At 36.9% G+C, this 15,922-nt stretch overlaps 1 protein-coding gene across 1 annotated transcript; it reads left to right on the top strand.

Annotated features, from left to right (window-relative positions):
• Positions 1–255: 255 nt before the first annotated feature.
• STXBP3 (syntaxin binding protein 3) lies at positions 256–15,850 on the top strand. Its single transcript, XM_084266417.1, has 16 exons — positions 256–306; positions 929–1,007; positions 1,668–1,768; positions 3,630–3,784; positions 4,600–4,690; positions 5,611–5,739; positions 7,173–7,264; positions 7,737–7,794; positions 8,016–8,081; positions 8,533–8,613; positions 9,234–9,372; positions 9,879–9,985; positions 10,424–10,522; positions 11,366–11,451; positions 12,426–12,574; positions 14,931–15,850. Exons 1-16 carry the CDS (start codon positions 271–273, stop codon positions 15,020–15,022), a joined length of 1,560 nt encoding a protein of 519 aa, XP_084122543.1. The 5' UTR covers positions 256–270; the 3' UTR covers positions 15,023–15,850.
• Positions 15,851–15,922: the final 72 nt, after the last annotated feature.

The following is a 15,922-nucleotide window of genomic DNA, read 5'->3' as shown; positions in this document are numbered from 1 at the left end:
GACACTAGACTGAGGGTTGAAGTCTTGTGCTAAATTGCTGTATTTAAAATAATAAATAAAAAAAATCAAGGCTGTCTTGAGAGAAGATAAGCCCTTACCACTGATTTTGTGAACAGCTTGATTTCTGTTATTTTACTTCTACCACCTCTATACTGAAACATGTATGGTGCTTCCCTTAAGGATGCATAAAGCTCTTAATAGTAAAAATGTAATATTTCTTTCTTTATAGTGGTGGAGAACGTATATAAAAACCGTGAGCCTGTCCCACACATGAAAGCAGTGTATTTCATAACTCCCACTAAAAAGGTTAGTTTTTAATGCATAGCAACATCGTTCAGAGTGAAAAAGCAGTAATTTAAAAATTTACTCTGTACAACTATCCAGCACTTAACTTTTGCATTTTGTGTGATATTCCTCTGTGTGGTGTTCAGTTTTCCATAATGAAAAGACAATGCATTGTCACCACAGAGTATGTTGCAAATGTGTACCTTTCCATCAATGGAGGCACTGTTTCATTGCTGAGATATTGATAACCCTGCTGAAAGAGATGTTGTAGCAAATAAAGATGCAATACTTTGAAAAGTAGAATTCAAATTAAAAGCTTTAATTAGAGATTGCTATTACCTCCTGGAAAATGAGAGAACAAATCTAAGCACTGTCATAGGTGGAAAATGATGCAAGCATCCTGCTTTGTGTGTTTCCAGAGGTGATATTGGGGTGTGACTCACCTTCTGTAATTGTTTGTTATTCTTGGTCTGGAATTAAAAATATTCTACTTAAGTTTTTTCTTATGTGTTGATTTGCAGTATTTTATGTGGGACTGAGTAATTAACAGGGCGAGAGGAGGGGAAAGCTTTGTCTGGGATGTGAGTAAAGGCAAAACACTGTAATGATTTTGTTTTTCCCTTACTTCACCTGTCCCTGTAAGTCTGTGGATGGACTTATCGATGACTTCATCAATAAATCATCCAGGAGATACAAAGCAGCGTATGTGTATTTCACCGACTGTAAGTAAGCTTTTGTCTTGTAGTTTGATAACTTTATGTAGTTTCTCAACTCTTCTTTCCTATACCTTAATACATGAATTTTGGGTCCTGTTTCTTGAGAGAAGATTTGAGACTCAAGTCATTAACCGTATTTGGGTTGCTTGGGCATGGTCATTATGCTGTGTGGCAATAGTAATTTCATTCACAATTACAAGTGTTGATCATTCCTTACATCAGCTTTTTATTTAGGTAATAGTTCTATTTTTAGAATATTCTAGTCTTTGCCTATGTTGGAGAGCATCGAGGTAGGCAGTCCAAGTAAAACTATACATTTCATAAAGAAAAAAGTATTTGCATGTAAATGCATGAGAATTTACTGCAAGTACAATGTTGTGTAATTGGTTACTTTGTGTAGTTCCTTCAGACTCGTGAGCCAGCTTTTTCCCATCACCTGGAGAAGGTGCCTATTTAGCACTTGCATGCATGAAATAAATTGCGAAGCAGAGACAATTAGTGCAAATGAGGTTAATGTGACTGCATGTTGCTCTGCAATCAGGGTGACTAAAATGGTGCATAATGAAAGGGAAAAAAAACCCACCTATGCTGCTGAAGGCCAAAATGGAGTTGTGTCTGTTTTTGGATGGTCTGTGGATCTGCTATACTTCCAATATTTTTTCCTAGTTTGTCCTGACAATCTCTTCAACAAAATTAAGTCATCCTGTGCAAAATCAATAAGGAGATGCAAGGAGATCAACATTTCCTTCTTCCCATATGAGTCTCAGGTGAGTTTCACTCTTTTATCTCAAAAGCAGAATATAGTCTGGAGAACTGTTTTCAAGTGTTACTGACCTGCTAGTAAACAATTAAATATAATTAAGTCTTTTTTTTTTTTTTACTCACAGACTCTATGTGAAACCTGTTGCTATTTTGGCAGATTTCCAGTGCATGCCTGCGCTGTTAGGTGAAAGCAAATGCTCTTGTACTCAATGGTTTACTGTTTGCATTTGACCTCTTTGCAAGACTTGCAGTAGAGAGGTTAGAGAGGGAATATTCCTTGAGAGATGGAAAGTATTCTGGCTTGTCTTCATTAATCAGTAGAGTTTGTTACTGCTTGTGCTTGAGGTGGTATTTTGCTAGGTTGGTGCATACTCGGGGAAAATTAGAGAAGGAGAGTGAATGAAGAGAACTGAAAGGGGAGGAACAAATCCACAACTTCACGGAATGCAGAAGAAATGCCCATGACTACTTGATAAACTTTTTAATGAAAGGAGAACATGTGAATCCAGGTTTTCTCAAATAGAAGTTTGATACTACCAGTGCAAACCAATGAGTGGCTTCCATGTGAAACTGCACAGTGGGTATTGTGTGCAAATAATTTGTTGCTGGTGCACTTCCTCATATACAGAAGGCTGAAATGTACTCTGCTCGCTGATCCAGTCAGGCTCTCACACCCTGTCTGCTACTGGGAGTTGTGGAATTAACTGTGAATGTTTCCCACAAGTCCTTCCTGTATTCTTCAAACCTTTAGGAACATACAAGGGGTCAGAACTCTTATGTGTACCATGAATATAGGAAAGGTTGCTGCTATCCGTGTCTTACTGTGATGGCAGTTTCCTAGTTTGAAGACACACTCCTCCTTATAATAAAGGGGGTTTATTATTTAGATTGAGAAGCCATGAGAGAATCACTAGTGTGGTAGCTTGTTTTACAGTGATGTTGAGTTCCCAAGCTTTCTGCTAAAGCTTACTCTTAAAGTTGTGTGGCTTCCTTTACCAAATAAAGCATATGAACCTCCTGATTCTCTGGAGGACTTCCCATGAAAGTAGAAATTTGGACTCCCTTTCTAAAGTTGAAAATAAGCAGCACTTAGTCTCTTCTTGCTAGTCTTCTCACTATTTTGAGTTGTGAGAACACTTTTGAATTCTTAGTAAAGGAGCAGAAAATGCTAACCAGCTTTCCTAATTTATCAGTCCAGAAAGCAGGCCCAGGGATTTTAAGAGTAAATAAGCAGACTGAGCTCTGGACAAAGTTCAAGTGATTATCATCTCTATCTGGATGGATATTCTTTGCCTCTGTAGTTACAGAGTCCATCTGAAGCTGGAGAAAATTCATTTACTAATGATAGGACAGTTTCTATGTTTGCATTCCGTTTACGAAGCTGTTAGAAAGCTTTGCTGTGCATTATTAAACATCTTTTATCAGAGTTTAATGCGTTTAAAGAATTTAACTTCTTGCAGGTAAAGTCGTCTTATAATCAAGAGCTGCAGTATGTAAAATTTAATTTTGAACAAATTTTACTTGATACCTTCTGTGGTCGTTCTGATACTGCATTGCATGCCTCTGTGGGACTGACTGTTACTTAGTGCTGCCTGTCTCTGGTCCCTTCATCTGTGTAGTTAGTAAGCAATTTGAAAAATATGATAACTTACCTAGCAGAGGAGAGGAATAGAGGAAAAGAGTGTGAGAACAAGAAGCAGATGAGCTGAAGAGGACAGAGAAAGAGGACTGAAGTGTGGGTTTGCTTTTTTAAAGTATATTATTTATGGTTTTGCTACTACTTTAAAGCATACTGTAATGAATTATTTTACCAAATATTTTAGAAATATACAGTTTAAGCCTTTTTCTTGGTTGTGCTTTACGTAGGTATTTACTCTCAATGTGCCAGATGCATTCTACCGTTGCTACAGTCCAACTCTGGAAAAGACAAAGGATAGAGAAGATGTAATGCAAGTAATGGCTGAACAAATTGTTACCTTATGTGCCATACTAGATGAGAATCCAGGAGTCCGATATAAAAGGTGGGGCAGAAATAAGGCTGTTTAGTGTAGTTGATTTCACTTCTAGGACTTCCCACACTGCTTGGTCATAATGTCATGCTGCAGTGTACTGTCTCTTACTGTGGATTATTTTGAATCCACAATTATGAAATATGGAATGATAGCAGTCTGAAGTGTAGGCAGAGCAGTGAATGATTTATCTGTGTGTGTCTTCATGTCACAGTGCTTAGTATACCCTGTTTTGTCAGTAGGATGACACTATTATGCTGTGTTCAAATATACCACACACATGATCCTGTAACAGAACTGTTCCATCAAGGAACTCATAAATTGCTGAGGCAGATGGGATCAGGATCTCTTTGTAGTAAATAACGTTAAGGAGAACAGGTCTTTTGAGGGTTGATAGAGAGTACAGAATAGTATAGTTGAAGCCAAAGTAGGTGGTGTCCTGAAATTATGTAAGAATTACATTCCACGGTGTAATGTGAAGCGGTGCCTTATTCTCTGGGAAGGTAGAAAAGAACTAATTGCTTGACTCTTTTCTTTCCCTCTTTGTCCTTTTTTTCTAGTTTCCTGCCTTTGTGAGAGTTTCAGGTGCCAGCTATTGTCAGTCTTTTTGCTGAAGCTGTTTCTAATGTGTGAAATACTTGAAGCGTTCAAAGAATGGACACATCATGTAAGAGAGAAAGTATATTGGAGGTGCTTAGAAAGGAGTTCAGAAACTGCTCATGAAACCAGAGGATCAATCTAGGGAGATGGTTTTTTTTCTTAAAGTTAGCATTTCAGTGTGTTGAAGAAACTTAGGTTATTTTTTTGCATGCTTGCTTTTTTCCCAGTGGACCATCTGATAAAGCCAGCAAACTTGCACAGCTTGTTGAAAAAAATCTTGAAAACTACTACAAAACTGATGAGCAAAGCCAAATAAAGGTAGAAAGTGAACGGTTTGCTTTTTTTGTAAATCTGGGGAAAAAACCCTTTGTAATATGTTTTGACAATAGGTTCTACAAAAACAGATTTTATTAACAAATAAAGGCAATTAGTTGCCACTTAAGTGTTTTTGTGTGTGAGAGCAGCTTAAAGGTACAGCAAATCTGTGTGTAGTTGAATATAACCTGCGTGATCAAACTAATTGTGCTTGAAAAATTTGTTATGTAGGGGATGACATAAACCTGAAGGAAAGTAGAGAACTTTAGCTTTAACATAATCTTCTGTATGGCTGTGTGTAGAAGGGACTTCACTGCAGGATTGAAATGTCTCCCATTAAAGGATTTGCTGTTGGCAAAGATAGAGCTTTTCACACAAATAGTGTTTTTGGTCTGTTGCTGCAGATTGGGGCAGATTAGGGCAGCTGCCTCAATGAGGAAGTATTTAGGGAACAGTTCTAACTTGGGCATGTTCCACTCTGCTGCAGAAATAAATGTACCTGATTCTACTGCCACTTTACCAAACCCCAAGATATAACTTTTACTAGAATGCTTAGAGAAATTTTCCTGTACTGCAGCACAGTATAGATAATCATCTCTGAAATATTCTTGACAAGTAAGTGTACTGTTTGTCAGGCCATTTTTCTGTGTTTTTTTCTTTACACATTCTGTTCATTAGGAGAGGTTACTAAATGTGTTGCAGTGGTCTAAGAGTGTTGCCTTAAAATTAGCATTTAAAACCACTGTATTCTGGTTATTTAAATGTTTGTTTCTATGTTAATAAACACTTGGCCCATACTTTTTAGTTGTTTTCATTATTTTTCCAGACATGTCAGCAGTGCTGCAATTTACCCTGAATAGACTTAACATGCATTAATTTTATATTGTATGTCTTGACTTGATGTTTCTTTGATGACATTTTAGGCTAAAACAAACGCCCAACTACTAATAATTGATCGTGGCTTTGACCCAGTATCAACTGTACTTCATGAACTCACCTTCCAGGCAATGGTGTATGATCTGCTCCCAATTGAAAATGATACTTACAAGCAAGTACTTTTAAAATAAAATCTTAACACTTTATTAACAAATCTATGGAATTGTTTAGCTGAATTGTGCAGTAGCAGTATTAGCAGCTTATATTGCATAAGGGTTGCTTCAGTTAATACATTGTCTTTCCTTTGGATCTGTAACTTCCTCATTTAGTGGAGATTAGGTAGGATCTAATTGGCATTTTAAGTTTTGAGTCTAACGAATGAGATGGCTTCTAAAAACAAATAACCTTTTTCTAGACTTGAAGCAAGACCATTTTAGTCCACATTCAGATGCTCTTTTATACTCTCAAACTTCTTTTTCTCAAGGCAAAGAAGACCAGTAATCAAATACTGAGAGAAAGCATATGTATTTCTCAGGAACGCTCACTTTTATAGCTCTAGCCATGTAATTTGTGTAGCTGTTAAAATGTACATGTGTCTGTCCTAAATGCATATTTGGGTAAGCCCTGTTCCACTTGTGAAGGTTATTTTGTCACTGTTCAGGGGAGTGTGACATTGTTTTGCATAAGGCATGTACTTCGTTGGATTGTTATGATGCCAAAGATTTTGGTAAATCTGATGACCTGCAACAGCAACTGAGGCCAAATTGCCTCACTGAGTACTTAAGCAAACAGGAATGCCTGTTTCCTGTCAGAAACCATGAGTGAATGTTTTTCCAGAAAGAGTAGAATTCTATGAATGTGAGATTTGCTGGGCATGCAGAGTGTGCTTTCTCAGTAGTCATGATCTGACCTTCACAATTAATCTTGTAATTTTTTTATATTTTGTGCTTGCTGGCTGCATACACTATGTAAGTCTGTAAATATGAGAATGTTATGTAGCATGATTGCTGTCCTGCTTTATAGTTTTTTCTGTTTGTAGAGAAGTAATAGCTGGTCTGTCATGCTGCAAAGAATGTTCCTTGTACCTGTGAGGTAACTTGTTCTTCTTAGTCTATTTTGTGGGTGAATGGAACTTATTCTTTCAGAGATAGGAAGTGACTTACAGTAGATACAAAAAGCTGCACTTGACAATCTCTGTGCCAAGTGCTATCTCAGTCTGTGTTACTTTGTACCCCATCTGCATTTGAAGCCAAAGGGAAGTTGACATTGGAAGCTGAAGAGAAATTGATGTGTGTGTAAACATATGGATGAAACTCAGTTACTGTTGGTTTAAAAGGATGTCTGGAACCTGTTGGCCCAAAGAGTCATTCAAATATTCATCTGCTTCTATATTCAAATATGTAATTTTCAAAATCCTTATGTAAATCATACTGTGTCAGACAGTAGCTTGGCTTATAAGTGAAAACCTTTGTCTGTTTCTGCTGTTACCTCGCATGTTGATTTAAAAAAACCCAAATTAATACTCTAATATATAAAGTTATGAAGCTGGGAGAGGGAAACCCAAATCAAACAACTGTCTGAATTTTCTTTTGGAAGATACAAAACAGAGGGATCTGCTGGGAAGGAACGAGAGGCAATTCTGGAGGAAGATGATGATCTCTGGGTGAAGATTCGGCACAGTCATATTGCAGATGTCATAGAGTATGTGAATAAGTAACGAGTTAAAAACACAGGTTATAAAAATTTCTCTCTGAGGGGAATGTATTTGAGCTGTTAAATAGAATAATAGGCAGTGGGAAAGATGGTAGTATAGACTGGATCCCACTAAATAATTGATGTCAGGGAGAAGACATACTTGGAGAAATACAGTATGCACAGAGAAATGCGATTTTACTAAAACTAGAATTCTTGAGGAAAATGGAAGTTGGTTTATTTTTTTTCTGGGGAGTATCTTTACATCCTTAAAATCTGTAGGACAATTTATTGGATCAAATACTACCAAGGTCACAAACAGAATGCTTAATTTCAGTTTCCTTCATCATAACCCACTTTCTTCTCCGAAATAGACTTGTATTTGAAGGTCTTACTTCCATTCAGAAGTTGTACTGTTAAAGATCTTATGATTTAAGATCTGTGGTTCTGTTGCATTTGATCACTTTTTTTTTCTTTTCAGGGAAATACCAAAGCTTTTGAAAGAAGTTTCGTCAAAAAAAAAAGCAACAGAGGGAAAAGTAAGTTGGATCAAGTAGTGCTGTTTTCCTTGGTAATTTAATTATTTCTATCTGATAAAAACTATGTAATTCATAGACCTATTATGGAAATTTGGCCTTATCTCAATGGCAGTTTTCAGGGGGGAGGGGGAAGCAGCAAGGCTGCATCAGGAAATGAAATAAGCATGTCAAATATTGGGGAAACAATGTTCAGCTTGTATCCTTTCTTCATTTCTTCACAGCTATCGATATCTGCTCTGAGCCAGTTAATGAAAAAGATGCCGCAGTACCGTAAAGAGATTAGTAGGGTAAGGGCTCTTGTAACTACAACTTCACAATCAAGAGTTTTGTACACCATCATTATCTGTGCTGCTGAAGCCTGGTTTTATTCTGTCATTTTCCGTTTAATTATGCTGTATAACATTTCTCTAAATTAGTATGTTCACCTGCTGCAAAATTGAGAAGATAATTTGTTCCCAGGTGTTCATTTTAGTATGTAGAAAAACCCCACATAAATTGTCTGTGTTCTTTGAGGATTGAAGATAGCACGGCAGTTCCATGCTTTGAAAGGTATTGTAGAAGCCAGTCTCCAAGTGAAAGATGAAATGGAGAAAATGCATGATGGTACTGCAGGGTACTTGAAGGACTGACTCTTGTAACTAGTAAAAATCATTGCTTGATACATGGGTTTTGTTGTGGCTATTTTTTTTAAAAAAGCAAGTATGGCAGCTTATGATTGTTTTATTTTTGGTCTTCCAGCAAGTTGTCCATCTTAACCTAGCAGAAGATTGCATGAGCAAGTTTAAATCTAACATAGAAAGGCTCTGTAAAACTGAACAGGTATGTTTAAAAAAACCCCACAAACTAACCAATTTACAGCTACTGTGACTTTTTTTAACTTGCAGAAATACATTGCTTGTTTTGAACTGACAAAAGTAGCATCTTTTTTCTCTCCTCTCCCCCCCCCCCCCCCCCCCCCCCATCATGTTTGGAGGCAAAGTGAGATATATGAAGCTCTTACTCTACCAATAAAGGAGGTGCTTTTAGAGTTAGAGAGGTTTTTTATATTCAAATCTGGCTGAGTTATATCAGGATCATCTTTCTTTTTTCTTTTGTTTAGAACTATGAAGTTGCCTTACTGTGTTCTGCAGAAGGCAGCCCTTTAAAAATGTCTGGGAAAAGCACCTTTTAGGCAGTACAATCTAATGCCTCACCCTATCTTAAGTTCAAAGCTACACTTGAGTTCTAGGCATCAGTTTTTGATGTTTGAGTGTTATGTAGTGTTGCTATAATGCTGTAACTATTGAAATAATTATGTCCAAGACTTTTCATATGGACTTTAAATTGATGTAGTTTAAATGTTTCTTGAAACCCATGATTTCATAAAAACGCATTTTGGAACCCACAACAATTACTATTCACTAAAACCCTTTTTAAATTTTTTTTTTTTTTAAATTTAGGACTTGGCTCTTGGAACTGATGCAGAAGGTCAAAAAGTGAAAGACTCCATGAGAGTACTCCTTCCAGTTCTGCTGAACAAAAGTCATGAAAGCTATGACAAAATCAGAGCTATTCTCCTGTATATCTTTAGCACAAATGGTATGGCAAGCTGCCCTGTTTGCTTTCCTCAGTGCTATGGGCTTAAAATCAAATTTTGTGGTAGTCCAGTTGTTTTAATGAACTTAAGCATCTGATGGCCAAGTTTGAAATAAGTATCCTCTGTAGCTTATCTTCTCTCAAATTAGTAGCAAACATAATATTGATACCAAGTTACAAGATTCAGTACAAGTACAGATCCATACAGCGCTTTAGCATCATTCCCATGCTTGGATGTGTGCAACAGTTACTGTTCTACTTTTCATATAGTACTGAAGCTGTTGCAGGGGGAGCTCGTGTCCATTGCAGGAAGGAAGAATTTCAGTACCAGCAGGGGGAATTAATAGAATTCCCTGATGAATCTGTAACAATGTTCTCTAAAATGTACTATTATGTTAAACTGGCCAAACAAAAAATCCGGGACTAAATAATAGCCCAGAATGTGAGATACAAAATTGCTCCTACTCATAGTCACGTGGTAATGAAATTATGTATTTTCCTTATTGCAGGAACTACAGAGGAGAAATTGGACAAGCTGATCCAGAATGTACAAATAGAAAGTGATAGTGATATGATAAGAAATTGGAAATACCTTGATGTTCCTGTTATCTCTTCAGTAAGAATGTTTTTTTTTTTTCTTATTTTCTGCCATACAAGCACTTGTCTTCAGCTTTTTCAGTAACTCTTGGCAGTATTATCTGGGATGTTACAGTGTTTTTTTGGAAACAGTCAATGAGTGGAATTCTGGTAAAGAATTCTTGGTAAATCTTTTAAACAATTAACATGAATACCTTTCAAAGATGCCTATAATGTTCCCTCTAAAATCATCAGATGGCGATGAGCTATGTGGTTTTGAGAAGTGCCAACTTACTCAGTTCCTCATCTCTGAAATGAATATTTCTAGTCTGTCCTGAATTCTACAGGTATTACTTATTGTTCTTTGTTGTTTTTTCTCTTAAATTTTCTGATGATCTCCTCTACTATTAACTGGGAGTAAGTTTTCAAAACTCAAAGCACACTGTTTAATACAGCCACGTTTTGAAAATCTTTTCAGCCTGCTGCTCAGCTGCATAAACACCCAAGGAGGGACCGCTCTTCAGAAGAGACTTTTCAGCTTTCTAGATGGACGCCTGTTATCAAAGATGTTATGGAGGTATATTTAACCAGCCAGTTAATTTATGGGTGCAGCACTGAAATTTACTCAAGTGAGCAGTTACAGCTGTATATGTTTTTCAAATCCATACTATCTTGAGTGCTCAACAAACATATTTAACAAAATTCCAATTTATCACTTTCAGTCTGTCTCTCTAATACAGTCTGTGTGATAGCAGTGCTCCTTTTGGAGGGTATGTTAAAGGTGAAGTAATTGGAAGCCAAAGCAAACATTCTTTTAGTATAGCTTGTGACTAGTAGTGTTTACTGTCATTTGAAGATCTGGGTAATTTTTTTTCCCTCCAGTGGGTCTTCAAACTGCAATTCAGATCTGACCTGTACATGGGTAGAGGCTGGAAAATGTTACTGGCCAGATGTGCGTTGGTCTTAAACCTTTCTAATCATCAGTCAGTGACTGATGTCAGACAGAACAGTGAGTTGACTGGACCTTAAATCTGACCCAGTGCTGTCATTCATAGGATTCTTGGTGACACTCACGCCTTATATATGTGTCTTCAGGGGACCCTAAGGTTTCCTATACTGCTATGGAGAAATATATTACATTAGCTACACATGAAAAATACTAGTGATATTGGAATGGTTAAATCCATTTATAAAGAAAGCAGATCTACTCCCAATTCCCTGTGATAACTCTTAATGTTCTGTGGCCTAGCGTTTTGTTGCACAGGAGTGTTGTTCATGAGATACTGCTTGAGATTGATTGTCCTAAGAAATTGCACGTGCTGGCATTAAATTCTGGTTAAACCTTCTTACTGGAGCTTGAAACTTGGTGGGTTTTAGGTCTGCATGGCTTTTTAAAGTAGATCTTTGCTTTGCCCTTCAGGATGCTATAGAAAACAAACTAGACTCAAAAGACTGGCCTTACTGTTCCCAGTGTCCTCCAACCTGGAATGGTTCAGGAGTAGTAAGGTAAATGTTTTAGTTTTCTTGAAACATACTTTACCTATTTGTCAGTGTGTTTGTCATGTACATTATAAAAGCACACATATGAAATGGTGAAATAGTTTATATAAGATTATGTTAAATGTGTAAAACCTGTATTTTTATTTCATCTGAAACATACTGAACTTTGTTGTTAGTTTAATAACTCTTCTATAGCTTTTTATTTGGAGCATATCCATTTTGCTTCAAAGGTAGAAATATCACTTCCATGTTCCCAGAATGAGAAGTTTAAACCATTGAGCTGCTTAGTGTGAAGCAGTTTCAGGAAAGAATTATCAGTATACTCAAACAGGAAGTTTTCATTTCTTAAAGCTATTTCTGCTGCAGTAGTCATTCTTGAAGATAATGGCTTCAGTAGCTGGTGTCTTTAGGGAACGCGGGCCTCTTAGATCCTGTTGGCAGGTTGAGGTTTAGAGAAGTCCAGAAAAGGTGGAGGTCTCAAGACTAATTCTCAAACCTAATTCAGGACTGCAGATGACTAAATAAGAATCTGCAATTGCTGTATATGTGCTAGAAGGTAGAGCTTTATTTTTTGTTGTTCTGAGCCTTCTGAATTTTAGTTGATAATCTCTAAAAATATATTTGGCTGTTCTGTTTGTTTGAAGACTTAAAAACCCAAGACTAGCTTTTTCAAATGAACCTCACATGAAAAATGCCAGTGAAATTGCTAGCATGCAGAACTAAACTGCTCAGTAGAATCCCTTTGTGAGCTGTGTGTGCAGCAAGGTTTTTGACTTGTATTTTTTCATTGTGATAACTGAATAGTTCGAGTAGTGTGCTAACTTGTTTTTATTTAAAATACTATGAATTATCAATTTGTCTGAATTCTTTTGCTGAAATTATAATCAAACCATGAAGTGCATGATAGGAATTGCTACTCCTTACTCATTTTTACCAAAATCGGTCAAGCTATATACATCTCATTGTGTGAACTTCTCCAGTGCGCGGCAGAAACCTAGAGCTAGCTATCGAGAGGAGCGAAAACGTAGCACGAGGCTGATCGTGTTTGTGATTGGAGGAATTACATACTCTGAGATGCGCTGTGCCTATGAAGTCTCTCGAGCCTGCAAGTCCTGTGAAGTTGTTATTGGTAAGCTTGTCTTGGGAAGAGGGTGTTATAGGGGGATTTATTATATGCATTTCTGGAAAACATAAGGATCTCTTTTCCTACACTCCCTAAGTTGGGTCTGTAAACTGAAAAGATGACTTCTAAATGCACAGGTTTTTAACAATACATTAGCTGGAGTATCAGTTAATCTGGACTGCTTAATGTTTGGGATGTTTTACAACAATATCCTAAGGGCGATAAAACCAGAAGAATCATCACTAATTTGGTCAAATATATTAAAAGTAGCTTGATGTATAACAAAAAGGGTTTAAGCAGATCTGTATTTCTTTGTATTAATTTTACAAAACCACTGCATGGTAGGTGTTGTAAGGGATCTCTGGAGATCACCTAGAACAGGTTGCACAGGAACATGTCCAGGTGGGTTTTGAATATCTCTGAAGAAGGTGACTCCATAACCTCTCTGAGGGTTACAGAGCACTAGCACAGGCTGCCCAAAGTGAAGAAGTTTTTTTTTCCTCGTGTTAAGATGGAACTTTCTGTGTTCCTGTTTGTGCCTGTTGCCCCTTGTCCTGTTGCTGGGCACCACTGAAAAGAGTCTGGCTCTGTCTTCCTGACACCCACCCTTTAAATGTTTATAAGCTTTGATAAGATCCTCTCAAACTTTTTTGCATCTGCCTGTGATTTACTTGCAGCTACACTTAGTACTTTCATTGCTATTGGAAGTAGTAGAAAAGCTAGTGGATGAGTGTAAAATTAATCACTTTGGGAGGAAGGGAAGCAAGTGAGTTTTTTTTTTAAACAAAACCCCATCAGCCAAGTACACAACCCCCCCTAACAAAACCTAAACAAAACGCACACAGTCAGCGTAGCTCTGTTGACTTTGCAACAACCGTAGTTCTTGTCATGGTTTCTTCAGAGACTTTGCACAAACCACACCATAATTTATAGCTTTTGCCCTGAAAACCAGAGTATATCTCCCTAATCTTGTAAAATTCAGCAGTAAATGCATGAATTACCAGCTGGGGTAGTAAACTCTCAATTAATATCTCAGAGCAAGCAAATATTTGTTCCATCAACTCTTGTGCTTCAATGAATTGTGTCCTGCAATGCTGTTTAAGTGCTAAAAGGTTTGTAATTGGGATACATCAAAACATAACTAGATACTTGAGACTTTTATCTGAGTGGCAGCTAGTGTCAGGGTGCAGGGGTACCTGAAGCATTCTAAATTGAGATGCCTGTCTGGCAACTAAACTTAGATTTAATCCATTTTGAAACTCAAGACTATCTACCATAATTTTGAATTAATAAATACTTTTGCCTAAAGCAAGGTCTCAGTCAAGGTTGTCTGTTACCTCAAAATAACGGGACACATTGTAGGTATGTCTGTGTGTCTTTGTTCCTTGTTTATTTTTTGTTTGCTGGTTTAGCTGGTAGTTGAGGTATGTCTATGGCTAGTCCTAGTTTTCAGTTGCAGTGGAAAGACTGGGACAACAGGAATGTAGTTTAACAAGCCTGTTTCTTCATTTGAGGCTTGTTGACAAAACTGTTCAGTGTAGGTCACTATTTCACTGAACTACCTGCTACAAACCACAGCCTCATCTTTTTGTTTAGCCATGATTCTTGTAGTTTTATTGGTAATCCTGGAAAGTGATAACTGCCAGATTATGTTACCTACTTCAAGATGAAAATCTTCCTGTATTCCTGATTCAGAACTTGAGGAATACTAGTCCATTCAGATTGACACTACTAAAACTTGAGGTTCAAGACAGCCCTAGCCTTAAACAGTTAAAAGTTCCCGTGATAACTATAGGCTGACCCTTCACAGCAGAAGTTATAATTGCTCTGTGAGAACAAGAGGGGTACTTGTGTGCTTCTGAAAAATAATAAGGATTTTCTTTGTTCCAGACTTGGAATTTGTTGCAAATATTTGAAGGAAATGTTAGTCAGTAAAAGCCAATTTTCTGTAACTGATATTTATGTGGAAAACTACTGTTTTGGTAATCTTTAATCCAGATGGCTTCTTGATTCTAGGATGAAGCTTGTCATTAACAGAGCAGGCAGATTTCTTGCAGGTTAGGAGAGTGCATAGAGTGAAAGTGTCCCAGGTTCAAGCCTGTGTTTCAAACCAGGGAGCGCAGAGGTTTAATGTGTATCCAAAGTCCTAATCTGATGTCTCAGTGTGTGGAAGAGGGACACTGCCTACATAATGGTCATAATGGTGACACTTTGTAACACACAAAAAAACTCGGAATTGTTGTACTTTTCAGTTTTCTAGGTACATTAAAAACCACTGGCATATGAGTTTGTTTTTATAGTAGTAGTGCCTGGAAGTCAGAATTTCAGACTAACACAGGAATACTTAATGCTCTTTTGTCAGGTTCTACTCATATCTTGACACCTAAAAGACTACTGGATGAAGTAAAGAACCTTAGTAAACCAAAGGATATGGTCTCCATCAAGGATGACTAGAAATGGTGATGTTTGTGATGCACTATGAAAAAAACAAATAAAATGTACGTACTCTTAGAGAATTGCATTTCCTGAATACTGTATCAGGACACTACATGGTTCTGACTAATGGAATGTAATTTTGTAATTTAAACTTGCTGCTTTTTGGGGGGGAATAGAAGGGAGAGGAAGAAAACAACACATGTGTTTCTTAGGTTGTATTTAATACAGATGGTGTTATGTTGTAAGTGCTTTTTTCAGAAGGGTATGTTCATTCCTAACACTATGCTAAAAGGTGTCATGGTTATATATGCACTGGAATTATTTTTTGAACTGTGAAATATTTCTATAATAGAGTTTATTTCTAAAAATGACTGAATTGTAAAAGGATCTATGTTCTTAAAGGCCTCAGAAGAAAATTTGTAATGAGTTCGTGGTAAAAATATTTCTTTGAGGTGCCATGTCTCAAAATCAATTTTCTGTAAAATAACCCACTGAAAATTCTTGAAGAAGTTCTAATTGTGAAAGATTAAAAACTCTTGTAGCTGGTGGTGGGTAAGGTAGAAAGTCAATCACAGAAATATTAAGCACTGTGAATTTCAATTAATAACTCTGGAGCAATGCTGTCAATTGTGCACTGAAGTACACTTTAACTATATACATGGATTATTACTAAAGCTTTTCAAAAAACCTGTAGCTCTATTTTCAAATGCTCCAATATGAGTATATTGACTATTCTCAATACCAGTACAGGAACAGCATCGTTTTAACTGTTTCATCAAATGTTGTGTGCATTAAAGCTTAAAAAATGTTGAGGTATCTACAATGTTGTTCTAGTTTCTAACTATAAATATCCTTCTGAGCTTTCAGCTTGCTAGGGAATGTTCTGAGGATGTGTCACTACACACTTGTCTCTTCAAA

This window comes from Gallinula chloropus (assembly GCF_964237585.1).
Source record: "Gallinula chloropus genome assembly, chromosome: 6".
Classification (NCBI taxonomy): Eukaryota; Metazoa; Chordata; class Aves; order Gruiformes; family Rallidae; genus Gallinula; species Gallinula chloropus.
This window is presented reverse-complemented; position numbering and strand designations above follow the sequence as displayed.